At 44.4% G+C, this 18780-nt stretch overlaps 1 protein-coding gene across 1 annotated transcript in view; it reads left to right on the top strand.

The window, feature by feature from the left end:
• The first annotated feature begins 871 nt into the window (after positions 1-871).
• Positions 872-18780, top strand: part of LOC140723346 (zinc-binding protein A33-like) — a 402895-nt gene continuing 384986 nt past the window's right edge. The window contains exons 1-5 of the mRNA XM_073037933.1: positions 872-1431; positions 2125-2220; positions 3346-3579; positions 10084-10106; positions 10194-10312. Of these exons, the coding sequence (XP_072894034.1) occupies positions 1021-1431; positions 2125-2220; positions 3346-3579; positions 10084-10106; positions 10194-10312 (883 nt within the window). The 5' untranslated portion in view covers positions 872-1020. The remainder of the gene's footprint in view (positions 1432-2124; positions 2221-3345; positions 3580-10083; positions 10107-10193; positions 10313-18780) is intronic.

Raw genomic sequence — 18780 nt, forward strand, 5'->3', positions numbered from 1 at the left:
GCTGGGACAGACATGGGTAAAGTCAAAAAGTTTCTTCAGGACTTCACCGACCAAAATAATATTTTCCACCCTGTGACGTGGAATGTCAAAGTCCTGTCCTTTTCCCTGCAGCCACGGCATCTGTCTTGTCACAGCACAATATTCTCTCGACATCCCCACTTTCATGGCATGAACTAATTTAATAGTTGTTTTAAATAGTTACTAACCCCAGTTTTACACCCCAGTCTGATTCTCTTTACACCGTGAGAAAAAAAATTAAAAACCGAGCTGTTGGAGAAACTCAACGGGTCAGGCAGCATCTGAGGGAAATGGCAATCGAGATTTCGGGTTGCAACAGTCCAGCTGAAGGATCTCGACCTGAAAGTCGATTTTACATTTCTCTCCACAGATGCTGCCTGACCCGCTCAGTCCCTCGAGTTTCTTACACGAGATTCCAGCATCTGCAGTCTCTTGTGCCTCTCTGTTCAGAACTTGTCCCTTTCATTCCTGCCTCAGACTGAACCAGGCTCTTCTCTCCGGCTTCATTTCTGTTCTGCTTCTTCTTCAGCCCATCAGGCGTACCGGGACACAGGCCGCCAACAGCAGCTCGCCAGAGTTCCCTGTCCAGGGCGAACGTTACCTGCCCTGTGGCTTCTCCTTTCACCGCACGACTTCAATCGCCTTCCAGGGGAAGGTCCTTCCGATCTCACGGATGAGGCCTTCGGAGGTTCATTTGACATTTCTGTGCACTGCAACTTTTCCGGACGAGGTTGCAAACCCCAGGCCCAACGCCGCCCCTTTCGCAGCCGGGCTCAGGCAGTCCATGGCCGAGTTTTCATTTCTGTTCTGATCTGTTTAATATGTTGCTGATCGCACCCTGCGATGGAAATTACCACTATTACTTCCCATTGAACACATCCAGCAGCAGAATGTTCATTCCCTGAGTCTGCAGCGCGCGTAGTGGACAATCGCGGTACTGCAGGGGATCAGCAGCTCCCCGAAAGCGAAAGCATTCTGAATCAGGAAGCGCTGGGAGTTAACATGGCTTCGAAAAGAAAGGCCGAGAGTTGGATCGAGGAAGTAATTTGTCCCGTTTGCCTGGATTTCTTCACCGATCCGGTTATACTGGAGTGTGGACACAACTTCTGTCGCTCTTGTATCACACGGTGTTGGGAAAGGGAGGAGAGAAACTCCTGCCCAGAATGCAGAAAAGTGTTTGCTGACCGCACCCTCAGGGTGAATCGGGCCTTAGCAAATCTGGCTGAAAAAGCTCGGATTCAAAACCAGAATCCGAAAGGGAAGGAAAGTAAACTTCACTGCGAGGAACATGAGGAAGAACTGAAGCTGTTTTGTGAAACGGACAAGACACTGATCTGTGTGATATGTGCAGGTGCGCAGGAACACCGAGAGCACCGCTTCATGCTGATTAGAGAAGCTGTTAAAATCTACAAGGTAAAAACTAAACGTTAATTTAATACTTCACACATTTCCTTTGTCCTACATATCATCACACGATCCTCCATAACCAGCACATCATTCTTTGCAACTTCCGCCATCTCCAACGGGTTTCTAGCATCTCTCCGTCCCACAGCCCACCTCCTCACCCCGCAACTCTCCGCTCTCCATACGGATCGCACTCCACGTACTGTATCGCCCTGATCCACTCGCTCCTCCCCACTGATCTCCCTCCTGGCACCGACACCTGCAAGCGGGACAAGTGCTACACCTGACTCCTAACCTCCTCCCTCGTCGCCATTCAGGGCCGCAAACAGCCCAGTTCCTCCCGTATCTTCCATGGTCGATTGTCCTCTCGTATTAGATTCCTTCTTTTCCAGCCCTTTACCTCTTCCACCTGTCTCCTCTCAGCTTCTCACTTCATCACCCTCCCTCACGTTCCCCCTCACGTTATCTCATCAGTCAGCTGTCAGCTGGTTCTCGTCCCCAACCTTTTTATTCTGGCTTCTGTCCCATTCCTTCCCAGTCCGAATGAAGGGTCTCATCCCGAAACACCGACTGTTTATTTCCCCTGAATAGATGCTGCCTGACTCACTGAGTTCCTCCGGCATTTTGTGTGATAATCGGGTTTGATCACCTGTTTCTTTTGATGTATCTTTGTTTCTATTTCCTTCACTCTCTGACTTCCAGGATCAGCTAAAATCTTCCATAGACTCTCTCACGAAAAAGAAATCAGACTTCCTGGAAAAGGAGCAGAAACAGAAAGAGAAGATTTCCGGAGTTCGGGTGAGGCTTCCTGAGCGGAATTTCTGATATTACTGTCGAGTTTTGCTCCATTTAATGCAGAATTGCCGAGTGTCTCAGCTCCAGTGACCCGGGTTCGATCCTGACCTCGGTTTCTGTCTGTGTGGAGTTTGCATGCTCTCCCTGTGATCACGACAATTTCAGACAGATCCCAAGGACATGCTGGATGAATGGTTAATTACAATTAACCCTGTGAATGTGGGGAGGGAGTATGTGAATCAGTTGGGAGTCAATGGGTCAATGAGGGAGAATAGGTTTCAGGAAAACGTGAAGGAATGGGGTTGATGGTAATGTTTCAATAGACAATAGACAATATGTGCAGGAGTAGACCTTTCGGCCCTTCTAGCCAGCACCGCCATTCACTGTGATCATGGCTGATCATACACAATCAGTACCCCGTTCCAGCCCTCTCCCCATATTCCTTGACCCCGCTATCTATAAGAGCTCTATCTAACTCTCTCTTGAATACATCCAGAGACTTGGCCTCCACTGCCTTCTGGGGCAGAGCATTTCACATATCCACCACTCTCCGGGTGAAAAAGATTTTCCGCATCTCAGTTCTAAATGGCCTACCCCTTATTCTTAAACTGTGGCCTCTAGTTCCGGACTCACCCATCAGCGGGATCATGCATCCTGCCTCCAGCGTGTCCAATCCCTTAATAATCTTATATGTCTCAATCAGATCCCCTCTCATCCTTCTAAAACCCAGTCGCTCCAATCTTTTAACATATGACAGTCCCGCTGTTACGGGAATTAACCTTGTGATCCTACGCTGCACTCTCTCAATAGCAAGAATGTCCTTCCTCAACATTGGAGACCAAAACTGCACACAATACTCCAGGTGGGGTCTCACCAGGGCCCTGTACAGCTGCAGAAGGACCTCTTTACTCCTATACACAATTCCTCTTGTTATAAAGGCCAGCATGCCATTAGCTTTCTGCTGTACCTGCAAGCTTGCTTTCATTGACTGATGTACAAGAACACCTAGATCTCGTTGTACTCGTTCAGAAGTAGTATGGACCCCAATGGACCGAACGGTCTCCTTAATGTCATAAGGAAATACAACACAGCAATGCAGTAAACTAATCTCCACCTTTCATTCGACAGAAACAGTCACACAGCGTTCAGACCCACATCACATCCCAGTTTGCTGAACTGCGCCAGATTATCACTGAGAAAGAGCAGAGCTTACTCAGGGATCTCAGGGAAGAAGAAAAGAGGATTCTAAATTCAATGGAGAAAAATCTTCTAGCTCTTCAAGAGAATATAAGGATTATTCAGGAGGAAATCACTCAGTTAAAGGAACAGATGGATCAAAAAGATAGTGTGATATTTCTCAAGGTGAGGGATTACATTTCAATTTATTTCTGTCAAATTGAACTAAATGAACTAAGCGGCCAATTCTACCAAATCAATTGCCGTCGCTGGTGTCCTCACACAGAGTGTTCTCCTTGCATGACGAACCTCCAATCACTCCGCTAATGACATTCTAAAATGTCGGAGATAAATATTTGATCCTTTATCAGCAACATACAATACTTAAGCAATCAAATTCCAGCATTATTAATCATAAATTAAACTGCAATGAATTGGTCAACAAATGATATGGCATCGGCCAGTCCCAGGATCAAAACAGCCCAGAACAAGGTACGAATATGTAACTTATTCCCTTCGTAATTACCACATCCCCACTCACGTGACTGGTTATCGTAATAATCACGTAACACAGACTACAATGCAGACAGAAAACAGACGTGTTGCTCCGACACACAGCATTTACAAATGGCAGTAAACTGTTTCTCACCAGACAATTGATGCAACTATTCAGGGTTTCTGTTTTCCCAAAACTGGACTTCCACAACTTCTGTACATCCCAGGACAGAATGTAATCTTCTCTGAAATGATTTACTCTGATCATAACACAAAGCTGCTGATTGTGTCCTTAATTACCACATTAAATATCCTCTAAAACTCCCATTAACACCCAGTTCCAGTCATAGACTGTGAGTGTGTCTGGTGCGGTGGGTGTGAGGGTCTCTCTGTCAATCAGTGAGAACAAAGAATGTGACCCGCACATCAGACTTATCCTCCATATTCGGTTTCGGGCAGATTATGCAAACTTACACTGTCTCTTCGTTTTCGGATAAGTTTTACATGGGATTGTGTCACATTCTTCTTCGTGATAGAGCCATTCGGTCCATCTTCAAACAGATTCCTCTCTGTCAGAATCCTCCTGCCACCTGCTCACCACAACCAGCAACAGTGCCCCAAACTCCCTGGTCCCTCACTTGTTTACCCAGCCTCCCTATTACAGTCAGTCTCTGCTGTTCCATTTAAACCACTCCTGTGGCATTGAGTTCCACATCCCCTTCACTAAATTTCTTGTGGGATTTATTAAAAACCTCTTGGCATTTCATCTTTGACTGAAGGTCTCTCCATAAATAGAAACATAGAAACATAGATTCAAATTTCTGGGGCATTGGAACCAGTTCTGGGGGAGGTGGGACCGGTATAAACAGGACGGTCTGCACCTGGGCTGGACTGGAACCAATGTCCTAGGGGGAGCGTTTGCTACTGCTGTTCAGGAAGCTTTAAACTAATGTGGCAGGGTGATGGGAACAAGTGCAGAGAGACAGAGGTGTGTAAAATAAGGGTAGAAGCAAAAAGTAGTAAGGTGAAAAGTAAAAGTGGCAGGCAGGCAAATCCAGGGCAAAAAGCAAAAAGAGCCACAACATAATTGTATAAGGGTTAAGAGTGTTGTAAAAACAAACCGAAAGGCTTTTTGAGTCAATGCGAGGAGCATTCGTAACAAGGTGGGTGAATTGAATGTGCAGACAGTTATTAATGAATATGATATAGTTGGGATCACAGAGACATGGCTCCAGGGTGACCAAGGATGGGAGCTCAACATCCAGGGATATTCAATATTCAGGAGGGATAGACAGGAAAGAAAAGGAGGTGGGGTAGCATTGCTGGTTAGAGAGGAGATTAACGCAATAGAAAGGAAGGACATTAGCCTGGAGGATGTGGAATCGCTATGGGTAGAGTTGCATAACAGTAAGGGGCAGAAAACACTAGTGGGAATTGTGTACAGGCCACCTAACAGTAGTAATGAGGTTCGGGATGACATTAAACAGGAAATTAGAAATGCGTGCACTAAAGGAACAGTAGTTATAATGGGTGACTTCAATCTACATATAGATTGGGTGAACCAAATTGGTAATGGTGCTGAGGAAGAGGATTTCTTGGAATGCATGCGGGATGGTTTTCTGAACCAACATGTCAAGGAACCAACTGGAGAGCAGGCCATTCTAGATTGGGTATTGAGCAACGAGGAAGGGTTGGTTAGCAATCTTGTCGTGCGAGGCCCCTTGGGTAAGAGTGACCATATTACGGTGGAATTCTTCATTAAGATGGAGAGTGACATATTTAATTCAGAAACAAAGGTTCTGAACTTAAAGAAGGGTAATTTCAAGGTATGAGACGTGAATTTGCTGAGATAGACTGGCAAATGATACTTAAAAGGTTGACGGTGGAAATGCAAAGGCAAGCATTTAAAGATCGTATGGATGAACTACAATTGTTCATCCCAATTTGGCAAAATAATAAACCAGGGAAGGTAGTGCACCCGTGGCTGACAAGGGAAATTAGGGATAGTATCAAGTCCAAAGAAGAAACATATAAATTAGCAAAAAAAAAAAGCGGCACACCTGAGGACTGGGAGAAATTCAGAGACCAGCAGAGGAGGACAAAGGGCTTAATTAGTAAAGGGAAAAAATATAATGAGAGAAAGCTGGCAGGGAACATAAAAACTGACTGTAAAAGCTTTTATAGATAAGTGAAAAGAAACAAAGACTGGTCAAGACAAATGTAGGTCCTTTACAGTCAGAAACAGGTGAATTGATCATAGGGAACAAAGACATGACAGACCAATTGAATAACTACTTTGATTCTGTCTTCACTAAGAAGGACATAAATAATCTTCCGGAAATAGTAAGGGCCCGAGGGTCTAGTGAGATGGAGGAACTGAGGGAAATGCATGTTAGTAGGGAAGTGGTGTTAGGTAAATTGAAGGGATTAAAGGCAGATAAATCCCTAGGGCCAGATGGTCTGCATCCCAGAGTGCTTAAGGAAGTAGCCCAAGAAATAGTGGATGCATTAGTGATAATTTTTCAAAACTCCTTAGATTCTGGATTAGTTCCTGCGGATTGGAGGGTGGCTAATGTAACCCCACTTTTTAAAAAAGGAGGGAGAGAGAAACCGGGGAATTATAGACTGGTTAGTCTGACATCGGTGGTGGGGAAAATGCTAGAGTCGGCTATCAAAGATGTGATAACAGCATATTTGGAAAGAGGTGAAATCATCGGGCAAAGTCAGCATGGATTTATGAAAGGAAAACCATGTCTGACGAATGTTATTGAATTTTTTGAAGATGTAACTAGTAGAGTGGATGGGGAGAGCCAGTGGATGTGATATATTTAGATTTTCAAAAGGCTTTTGACAAGGTCCCACACAGGCGATTAGTGTGCAAACGTAAAGCACACGGTATTGGGGGTATGGTATTGATGTGGATAGAGAATTGGTTGGCAGACAGGAAGCAAAGAGTGGGAGTAAACGGGACATTTTCAGAATGGCAGGCAGTGACTAGTGGGGTACCGCAAGGCTCAGTGCTGAGACCCCAGTTGTTTACAATATATATTAATAATTAAGACGAGGGAATTAAATGCAGCATCTCCAAGTTTGTGGATGACACGAAGCTGGGCAGCGGTGTTAGCTGTGAGGAGGATGATAACAGGATGCAGGGTGACTTGGATAGGTTAGGTGAGTGGGCAAATTCATGGCAGATGCAATTGAATGTGGATAAATGTGAGGTTATCCACTTTGGTTGCAAGAACAGGAATACAGATTATTATCTGAAAGGTGGCCGATTAGGAAAAGGGGAGATGCAACGAGACCTGGGTGTCATTGTACACCAGTCATTGAAGGTGGGCATGCAGATAGATAGATAGATAGATAGATACTTTATTCATCCCCATGGGGAAATTCAACATTTTTTTTCCAATGTCCCATACACTTGTTGTAGCAAAACTAATTACATACAATACTTAACTCAGTAAAAATATGATATGCATCTTAATCACTCTCTCAAAAAGCATTAATAATAGCTTTTAAAAAGTTCTTAAGTAGTTTACCTAAGTACATTGAGTCCTAACCCTGGCACTTTAACATATCTTACTCCTGGCGGTTGAATTGTAAAGCCGAATGGCATTGGGGAGTATTGATCTCTTCATCCTGTCTGAGGAGCATTGCATCGATAGCAACCTATCGCTGAAACTGCTTCTCTGTCTCTGGATGGTGCTATGTAGAGGATGTTCAGGGTTTTCCATAATTGACCGTAGCCTACTCAGCGTCCTTCGCTCTGCTACCGATGTTATACTCTCCAGTACTTTGCCCACGACACAGCCCGCCTTCCTTACCAGCTTATTAAGACGTGAGGCGTCCCTCTTCTTAATGCTGCCTCCCCAACACGCCACCACAAAGAAGAGGGCGCTCTCCACAACAGGGGGTGAAAAAGGCAAATGGTATGTTGGCATTCATAGCAAAAGCATTTGAGTACAGGAGCAGGGAGGTTCTACTACAGTTGTACAAAGCCTTGTTGAGACCGCACCTAGAGTATTGTGTGCAGTTTTGGTCCCCTAATCTGAGGAAAGACATTCTTGCCATAGAGGAAGTACAGAGAAGGTTCACCAGATTGATTCCTGGGATGGCAGGACTTTCATATGAAGAAAGACTGGATCGACTAGGCTTATACTCACTGGAATTTAGAAGATTGAGGGGGGATCTTATTGAAACGTATACAATTCTAAAGGGATTGGATAGGCTAGATGCAGGAAGATTGTTTCCGATGTTGGGGGTGTCCAGAAAGAGGGGTCACAGTTTAAGGATAAAGGGGAAGCCTTTTAGGACCGAGATAAAGGAAAACTTTTTTTACACAGAGAGTGGTGAATCTGTGGAATTCTCTGCCAAAGGAAACAGCTGAGGCCGGTTCATTGGCTATATTTAAGAGGAAGTTGGATATGGCCCTTGTGGCTAAAGGGATCAGGGGGTATGGAGAGAAAGAAGGACAGGGTTCTGAGTTGGATGATCAGCCATGATAATTCTGAATGGCGGTGCAGGCTCGAAGGGCCGAAGGGCCTATCCCTGCACATATTCTCTATGTTTCTATGTTTAACAAAGAAAACCTACAGCACAATACAGTCTCTTTGGCCCACAATGCTGTGCCGAACATCTACGTACTTTAGAAATTACCTCGAGTTAGCCATAGCCCTCTATTTTTCTAAGCTCCATGTACTTGTGTTGTAGTCTCTTGAAAGACTTATGAGACACTTCAAAACTCTCATCAGACTTATCCATATCCGGTTTCCATCAGATTACAGAAACTTTCACTGTCTCTGCTTTTTCGAATTAGTTTTACATGGGATTGTGTCCCATTCTCCGTCATGAGCAGGCCATTTGGTCCATCTTCTATCAATTTTCCCTCTGCCACAAACCTCCTGCCACCTATTCACCGCACCCAGCAACACTGCCCCGAATTCCTTGGCCCCTCACGTGTTTATCCAGCCTCCCCATTACATTCAATCTCTGCTGTTCCATTTCAACCACTCCTGTGGCATTGAGTTCCACATTCTCTTCACTAAATTTCTTGTGGGATTTATTAAAAACCTCCTGGCATTTTATCTTTGACTGAAGGTCTCCCCATAAATAGAAACATAGAAACAAAGAAAACCTACAGCACAATACAGTCTCTTTGGCCCACAATGCTGTGCCAAACATGTACTCACGTCTTAATAAGCTGGTAAGGAAGGCGGGCTCTGTCGTGGGCAAAGTACTGGAGAGTATAACATCAGTAGCTGAGCGAAGGGCGCTGAGTAGGGTACGGTCAATTATGGAAAACCCTGAACATCCTCTACATAGCACCATCCAGAGACAGAGAAGCAGTTTCAGCGACAGGTTGCTATCGATGCAATGCTCCTTAGACAGGATGAAGAGGTCGATACTCCCCAATGCCATTAGGCTTTACAATTCAACCGCCAGGAGTAAGATATGTTAAGTGCCGGGGTTGATTGTATTTAATGTATTTAAGTAAACTACTTAAGAACTTTTTAAAAGCTATTATTAATGCTTTTTGAGAGAGTGATTTAGATGCATATCATATTTTTACTGAGTTAAGTATTGTATGTAATTAGTTTTGCTACAACAAGTGTATGGGACATTGGAAAAAATGTTGAATTTCCCCATGGGGATGAATAAAGTATCTATTTATCTATCTATCTATCTAAATTACCTCGAGTTACCCATAGCTCTCTATTTTTCTAAGCTCCATGTACCTGTGTGGGAGTCTCTTGAAAGACCGTATCGCAACCGCCTCCACCTTCGTTGCCGGCAGCTCATTCCACCCATTCCCAAAAACGTATCCCTGACATCTCCTCTGTACTACTTGCAAGCACCTGTGTCCTCTCATGTTCGCCACAATGAGGTATTTTTTCCACCTTCGCGCATTCAAATCCATCATTGATCTTAAATTGTTCCATTTTATCATTCTGATATCTTATCCAGATGATAATGCACAGCATGTCCTGTCTTTCCTGTAAGTTTCATCCTCTCAGTAATGCTCTAACGTCCAGAAACTTTTCCTGTAATTTTTCCCGTGGTTCTGTATTGCTGGTTTGTGTTTGTGACTGTGGGAGTGGGAATTTTCAACACCTTGTAATGATTTGGATGAAATTCAGGATGTGGACAGTAGATCCAAGTCTAATCAGATTGGTGTTTTTTTATTTATTTCAGGAGGAAGCTCATCGGAACAGGAGGTAGGACATGGTCTTTACTGACACCCTGTATGGATTTGTAAAATACTTCAAAATTCCAGTTTATCACCAGCAGTTTAATATTTACAGAATCAGTGACGAAGTCCAGGAATTGTCAGTGACAGATGAGGCCCTACCGGTTGAAAAATTCGATCACCTCTATTTGTTGAACACAGTGCTGAGAGAAACACTTGATGCCATTAACCGAGGTAAAACTTACAAAGATTCATTTTTCCTTGTTCATGAAACACAATTAAGTTGTAAGTTGATGCAGGATTGGCTGTGATAATGGACTGAAGTGGAACTGAAATTTATTCCACATCACCCCCACAGACTGGGAGGCATCACTGTCACATGGTCAGCTGGAGATGTCAGACCTCTGAACACACCAGCACAGGGTCACAATACAACCAATACACGGGACTGGCAGATGAACACTGTGTCCTGATCCCAGGCACACTGCACTAACACGACAAGACATGAATTCTTTCTTCATGGTCTTTCCTCTTCTGGATCGGCAACTCTCACTGTTGTTAGATGGAGAAGAGGGGAGCAATAGTGATAGGGGGTCAATCATCAGGGGAACAGACAGGAGAATCTGTGGACATGAACGGGACACCCGAATGGTATGTTGCCTCCCAGGTGCCAGTGTCAGGGACGTCTCGGATCGTGTCTGCAGTATTTTGGAGTGGGAGGGAAAACAGCCAGATATCTTGGTGCATTTTGGGACCAATTACATTGGAAGTAAAGGCAAAGAGGTCCTGAAAATAGAATTTGGAGAGCTTGGTAGAAAGTTCAGAAGCAGCACCCCCAGGGTTGTAATTTCTGGATTGCTGCCTGTACCAGGTGCTGGTGAGGGTAGAAACAGGATAATCTGGCAGATTAAAGATGGCTGAGAAGCTGATGCAAGGGTCAGGGCTTCAGGTTCCTGGATCAATGAGATCTCTTCTGGAGGAGGAATGACCTGCTCGAAAGGGATGGGTTGCACCTGGACCCGAGGGAGAACAATATTCTCAGAGAGGTTTGATAGAGCTGTTGGGTAGGATTTAAACTAATTTAGTGGGGTGTTGGAACAGGAGTGAAAGGATAGGACTGATGGTAACAATGAAAGGACATATGCAGTCAGACTGTCGGATAGGGCCATTTGCGAGGACAAAATTGCAGCCAGCAGGGTGAGTATCAGTGCATTAGGGATGCAGAATTAAAAAGGATAGCAGATACAGTACATAAAGTGGTATATCTCAATGCATGGAGTATGAGAAATAAGGTGGATGATCTTGTTGCACTATTCCAGATTGTCAGGTATGATGTTGTGGCCATCACGGAATCGTGGCTGAAGGATGGTTGTAGTTGGGAGCTGAATGTTCACGGTTACACAATGTATCGGAGGAAGGAAGGAAGGCCGATGGGGTGGTGTGGCTCAGCTGGTAAATCAGCAGCAAGATGTGACATAGGATTGGAAGATGTTGAATCTTGTGGGTTGAGGTAAGAAACTGCAAAAGTAAAAATGCCACTGATGGCAGTCATATACAGGCCTCACAACAGTCAGTGGGTTGAGGCCCACAGATTACAACTGGAAATAGAAAAGGCTGATGAAAAGGACAATGTTATGATAATGATGGGAGATTTCAACATGCAGGTCAATTGGGAAAATCAGGTTGGTAAAGGATCTCAAGAGAGTGAGTTTGTTGAATGCAATGTGATGGTTTTCTAGAGCAGTGTGTCGTTGAGCCTACTCGGGGAACAGCTCTACTGGATTGGGTGTTATGTATTCAACCAGAGGTGAGTAGTTAAAAGAAACCTTAGGAAACAGTGCTCACAATATGTCTGAGTTCAACATAAGTCACCCGGACCAGATGAACTGCACCCTAGTGTTCTGAAAGAGGTAGCAATAGACATTGTGGAGGCATTTCAAATGATCTCCCAAAAATCATTGGACCGTGGCATGGAGCCAGAGGACTGGAAAATGGCAAATGTCACTGAACTCTTTAAGTAAGGAGGAAGGCAGCAGAAAGGAAATTATTGACCAGTTAGCCTCACCTCTGTGGTTGGGAAGAAGTTAGTGTCAATTGTTAAGATGGTCCCGGTGACTTATGTACCTTTAAGTCTTTCAGCTGTTTGATCACCTTCTCCCTTGTAACAGTAACTGCACTCACTTCGTTTCCCTCACACTCTTCAACATATGGCACAGTGCTGGTGTCTTCCACGGTGAAGACTGATGCAAAATATTTATTTTATCTGCCATCTCTTTATCTCCCGTTATTATATATCCGGCCTCATTTCCACTCTCATCTGTTTTACTTTTTTACAATACTTGAAAAACAATTTGATAGATTGCCAGCTTGTTTTACAAAGACAGGTGTGTTAAAAATGCCAGAAGGATCATTTGAGACCTGAGTCAGCCCAACCACAAACTGTACCAGTTGCTACCATCCGGGATACGGTACCGCAGCATAAAAGCCAGGAGCAACAGGCTCCGGGATAGCTTCTTCAACCAGGCCATCAGACTGATTAACTCGTGCTGAGACAACTGTATTTCTATGTTATATTGACCAGCATGTTGCACATATTATTTATCACAAATTACTATAAAATGCACATTGCACATTTGACGAGGGTAAAACAGTGGATGATGTCTATATGGACTTCAGTAAGTCACCTGACAAGGTTCCACACGGGAGTTTAGTTAGGAAGGTTCAATCGTTAGGTAGTAATATTGAAGTAGTAAAATGTATTCAACAGTGGCTGGATCGGAGATGCCAGAGAGTAGTGGTGGATAACTGTTTGTCAGGTTGGAGGCCGGTGACTAGTGGTGTGCCTCAGGGATCTGTATTGGGTCCAATGTTGTTTGTCATATACATTAATGATCTGGCTGATGGGGTGGTAAATTGGATTAGTAAGTATGCATATGATACTAAGATAGGTGGTTTTGTGGATAATGAAGTAGGTTTTTAAAGCTTGCAGAGAGATTTAGACCAATTAGAGGAGTGGGCTGAACGATGACAGATGGAGTTTAATGCTGATAAGTGTGAAGTGCTTCATTTTGATAGTGTTACGATCCAGCAACAATTAATATATAATTGAGACAGGTTTTTGTTAACAAATAAAAAAATTATTAAACACTGCTAAAAAAAACCCCAAAAGTAAACAAAAGACTAACTTAACCGGAAGTCGGCTGCCATACGGCAGCTCGAACAGTTCTTAAAACGAGAAACGCGAACTCAGTTCTTAAAGTGATAATGCAAAAACAGTTCTTAGAAGTAGTAATGCGAAAGTCCAAATGTTTACACAGTCACTTTAGAGAGGCTTTCCTTGAGATAATAAATTCTCTTCCTTGGCGTTACTGCTGATCCTAGCTCAAGCGGGCTTTACCGAGGGATTCACGATTGAAGGAAATAAAACGGCTTAAAGGCACTGACCTTTCCTTGGCGAAACTCTGCATCCAACTCCTTCTGCACTTTTTGGGCAAGTCAGGAGTTATCATGGACACGTTACTAATTCTTTGTACGAAGATTAAATAAAGGTCGAAACTGCTTCACAGCCGACATCAACTTTCCTCGATATTTCAGCTTCCCGAACTTTGAATCTTCACTCTCCGACTTCATTTTAACTGGCAGTATTGTAGCAAAACTGCCGACAATAACTTTTGAGACTTAAGACAGAAAGTAAAACTCCACTTTTAAACAAAACTGCATCATAACATCGAACACGCAGCAACATGGAGTCAGTGGCGAATTCAGCCACGAACTGCCCCACCTCATAAGGAGGGGTTCTCCTTTTATACCCTGTTGAAAAAAACTATCACATGACCTCCCACTGGCGGGGAAAATGACGTCACTCCACCATCACAAGACCATTACATCATGCCCAGCATAGCCTCAATTACATCATGGTCATGCGACAGGTACAAGATACCCACGGGTACGTAACAGTAGGACTAATCAAAATAGGACATATATGGTAAATGGTAGGGCATTGAAGAACGTAGTAGAACAGAGTGATCTAGGAATAATGGTGCATAGTTCCCTGAAGGTGGAATTTCATGTGGATAGGGTTGTGAAGAAAGCTTTTGGTATGCTGGTCTTTATAAATCAGAGCATTGTGTATAGGAGTTGGGATGTAATGTTAAAATTGTACAAGGCATTGGTAAGGCCACATTTGGAGTATTGTGTACAGTTCTGGTCACCGAATTATAGGAAAGATGTCAACAAAATAGAGAGAGCACAGCGAAGATTTACTAGAATGTTACCTGGGTTTCAGCACCTAAGTTACAGAGAAAGGTTGAACAAGTATTTAAAATTCTGAGGGGGATAGATAGAGTTGACGTGAATAGGCTTTTTCAATTGAGACTATGGGAGATTCAAACAAGAGGACATGAGTTGAGAGTTGGGGGCAAAAACTTAGTGGTAACTCGAGGGGGAACTTCTTTACTCAGAGGAAGTGGTAGAGGCAGGTTGGATATTGTCATTTAAAGTAAAATTGGATAGGTATATGGACAGAAAGGAATGGAGGGTTATGGGCTGAGTGCGGGTCAGTGAGACTAGGTGAGAGTAAGCGTTCTGCACGGACTAGAAGAGCCAAGATGGCCTGTTTCCATGCTGTAATTTTTATATGGTTATATGGTGATAGTATGAGGTTATGAAATACTTGGTGACACTGGACAAGATAGGTCAAGTCAGCATGGCTTCGTTAAGGGAATATCCTGCCTGACAAACCTGTCGGGATTATTTGAGGAGATTACAAGTAGGATAGATAAAGGGGATGTTGTATATTTGGAATCTCAGAAGGCCTTTGACGAGGTGCCACACATGAAGGTGTTAACCAAGTTTAGAGGCCATGGTATTACAGAAAAGTTACAGGCATGGTTAGAATATTGGCTGACTGGCAGGAAACAGCGAATGAGAGTAAAGGGATCCTTTTCTGGTTTGCTACCAGTGACTTGTGTTCCACAGGGGTCAGTGTTAGGACACCATCATTTTATGCTGTATATCAAGATTTTGCAGATGGAATAGACCATAAGATATAGGAGCCAGTCGGCCCATCTAGTCTGCTCCACCATTCAGTCATAGGCAGATCCAATTCTTCCAGTCGTCCCCACTCCCCTGCTTTCACCCCATACCCTTTGATGCCCAGGCTGATCAAGATCCTATCTATCTCTGCCTTAAATATAACTTGTCTGAACATCCACTTGTGTCAACAAATTCCACAGATTTTCCACACACTGACTAAAGTAATTTCTCCACATCTCAGTTCTAAAAGGACGTCCTTCAATCCTGAATTCATACCCTCTTGTCCTAGAGTAGATGGCTTTGTTTACAAGTTTGCAGATGATACGAGAATTGGTGGAGGGGCAGATCGTGTTGAGGAAACAGTTAGGCTGGAAAAGGACTTGAATGAGGAGAATGGGAAGGAAAGTTGCAAATGATATACAATGTTGGAAAATGCATGGTCATGCACTATGGTCGTCGAAATAATGTGCAGATTTTTTTTTCAAATGGAGAGAAAACCCAAAACGCTGAGATGTAAATAGACTTAGTAGTCATTCTGCAGAACACACTAAAGGTTATCTTGCAGGTAGAGTCAGTGGTGAGGAAGGCAAATCCAATGTTAGCATTCAATCCAAGGGGTTTAGATAGCATTCAATCCAAGAGCAGGGATGTGCTGCTGAGGCTTTATAAGGCACTGGTGAAGCCTCACCTTGAGTATTGTGAACAGTTTTGGGCTCCTCATCTAAGAAAAGGTGTGCTGGCATCTATTTCATAAGGATGATTCCAGGAATGAAAGGGTTCTCATACGAGGAACGTTTGATAGCTCTGTGTCTGTGCTCGTTGGAATTTTGAAAGATGAGGGGGATCTCATTGAAACCTTTCGAATGTTGAAAGTCCTAGACAGAGTAGAGCTTGATAGGTTCTAGATTGGACACAGCATCAAAGGTTACGGGGAGAAGACCAGGTAGTGGGGCTGAGGAGGGAAAAAAGGATCAGCCATGATTGGATGGCGGAGCAGACTCGATAGGCAAATGGCCTAATTCTGCTCCTATGTCTTATGGTGATCAGACAACAACATTGAAGCATTGTGAGAATGAGCTCGGACACACCAACATGCATTGACATGGGTCAAGATTTCATCTCGGGAGAAGCACACACAGCATAACCGGCCTGGCAAAGCTCCCTCACACACATACACAGGAAGGACTGGCAGATTGTAGTCAGAGCCTCAGCAATGTACGTTGTTATTTCCTTCAGTAACCGGGAAACCAATCTCTTCAGAGACAGTCATTTATTCATTTAAACAACTCAATCACGTGTGACACATTCTCAACACACACCAGACATGTGACGACACACTGTAACATACAAATTCTTCAATGTGCACACTCTCCTTCAATGTGTATACACACAACAGGTATATTTACTACAATCACCACACACACACACACACACACACACACACACACACACACACACACACACACACACACACACACACACACACACACACACACACAGATATACTATCAGACTGTGACACACGTCCACAGAAATGGGCACAAATTCCCATTTAGGATTGAAATCTGCCGTCCTTACCCAGTCTGTCTGTTCTGTGTCACTGAGCTGCCCTCTGACGTGACGTCACATCAACAATTCACAGACAGACTCCGGGGTGAGATTGCTCAGGAGGATGATCTGGGAGGGTTTGATGGATGTTGAACCCACGGCCCACTTCATCAATCTGCAAGACTAAGATGTCTTCTTGAGCATGTCCCATTTGTGTGTGTTTGCCCCCCCCATCCCTCTAACCATTTCCCATCTGTGTACCTGCCCAAATTTATTTTAAAATATTTTATTTTTACCTGCTTCTACAGCGTCTGAGGGCAAATTCCATTTACCAACCTCCCTCTCTGTGAGAATGTTACCCGATAGACCACTCAGAAAAATTTCCCATCTCACTTTCAATCTGAGCCCTCTGGTTCTGTACTCCCATTTCTTGGAAAAAGAAACGTTATTTAAGCTCCTTATGAATTATTTACTTTGATAAGGGGTCATACCTGCTTTTGAGAAGGGGTCTGCTTTTAACCCAAACCCCCAGTCCTGGTAACATCCTCCTGAAGCCTACTGTCCAGTGTACTGACATCCTCCCCAAATTCGGGAACCGGAAATGCAGACAATGCCCCAAGTGTGGTCTATCATCGACATCAAAGGCCTTGCTGAATTTCATGTGGACAGTGTGGAACAGGGTGATGAATACAGGACTGAAGGTGTTTTTTTAGATTGGGACAAGAAGGGCGGCGTGGGAGCTAAATTCTGAAGGAAGGCAGTTTTTTTGAAAAAGACCTCGCGTACAAGAACGGCGAGACTGCGCAGGACAGCGCGGAGAGTTTAAAAAGTTGACCACCCTATACAGTGGGCAGCGGAGTGGGTGGCCGCAGAGTGTAGGGCTTTGGATCAACGGCCTTAGGCGGTAACGTGAAGTGGCGAGAGCGAGGCACCGACTCTTTTTTTTCCCCTTGGCAAATCGGCCCGACGGACGGGAGAACAGCAGGGCACATTAGCTAACGGTTTAAAAAGTTCGTGTGCTTGGCGAAGTAAGTGGGTGAGTAGACCTATCTTTCTTTGTTTCATTCCTGTAGAATTAGGTAGCATGTCTGCAGGGTTAGTGCTTTGTTCAGGGTGTCAGATGTGGGAATCCTGGGAGACCTCCAGCCTCCCTGATGGCCACATCTGCACCAGGTGAACCGAGATTCAGCTCCTCGGAGACCGTGTTAGGGATCTGGAGCTGCAGCTTGATGACCTACTGCTTATTAGAGAAAATGAAGAGGTGATAGACAGGAGCTACAGGGAGGTAGTCGTCCCTAGGCTACAGGGATCAGAAAACTGGGTGACTGTCAGGAGAGGGAAGGGAAATGCCCGGATAGTGGAGAGCACCCCTGTGGCTGCCCCCCTCAGCAACAAGTATATCGTTTCGGATGCTGTTGAGGGGGATGATCTGACAGGGGACGGCCACGGTGACCGGGTCTCTGGCTCTGAGCCTGGCGCTGTTGTGCAGGAGGGAAGGAGGGAGAAGAGGAATGCGGTAGTCATAGGGGATTCCATAGTCAGGGGAACAGACAGGAGATTCTGTGAGCCTGATAGAGATACCCGCATGGTGTGTTGCCTCCCAGGTGCCAGTGTATGGGAAGTCTCGGATCGGGTCCAGAATATTCTGAAGGGAGAGGGCGAGCAGCCAGCTGTCTTGGTACATGTTGGTACCAAAGACATAGAGAGGAAAAGGGAGGAGGTCCTGCAGATAGATTTCCGGGAGTTAGGAATGAAGCTGAGAAGCTTCTGTATTCTCATTCTGTATTCTGTATTGCTACCTGTGCCACGTGCCAGCGAGGGCAAGAATAGTAGGATCAGGCAAATGAATGCGAGGCTGAGAGACTGGTGCAACGGGGCAGGGCTTCAGATTCTTGGATCATTGGGATCTCTTCTGGGGGAAATATTACCTGTTCGAAAAGGACTGGTTACACCTGAACCACAGCGAGTATGTTTAATAGAGCTGTTAGGGAGGGTTTAAACTAATTTGGCAAGGGGATGGGAAACCGGAATGATAGAATAGAGGAGGGGGAAAACAGAAATAAATCTAAGATAGAGAGCAGTAAAGATGTCAAGAAGGACAGGCAGGTGATGGGGCAAAT

The sequence above is a fragment of the Hemitrygon akajei genome, unplaced genomic scaffold, assembly GCF_048418815.1.
Source record: "Hemitrygon akajei unplaced genomic scaffold, sHemAka1.3 Scf000110, whole genome shotgun sequence".
NCBI classification, from domain to species: domain Eukaryota; kingdom Metazoa; phylum Chordata; class Chondrichthyes; order Myliobatiformes; family Dasyatidae; genus Hemitrygon; species Hemitrygon akajei.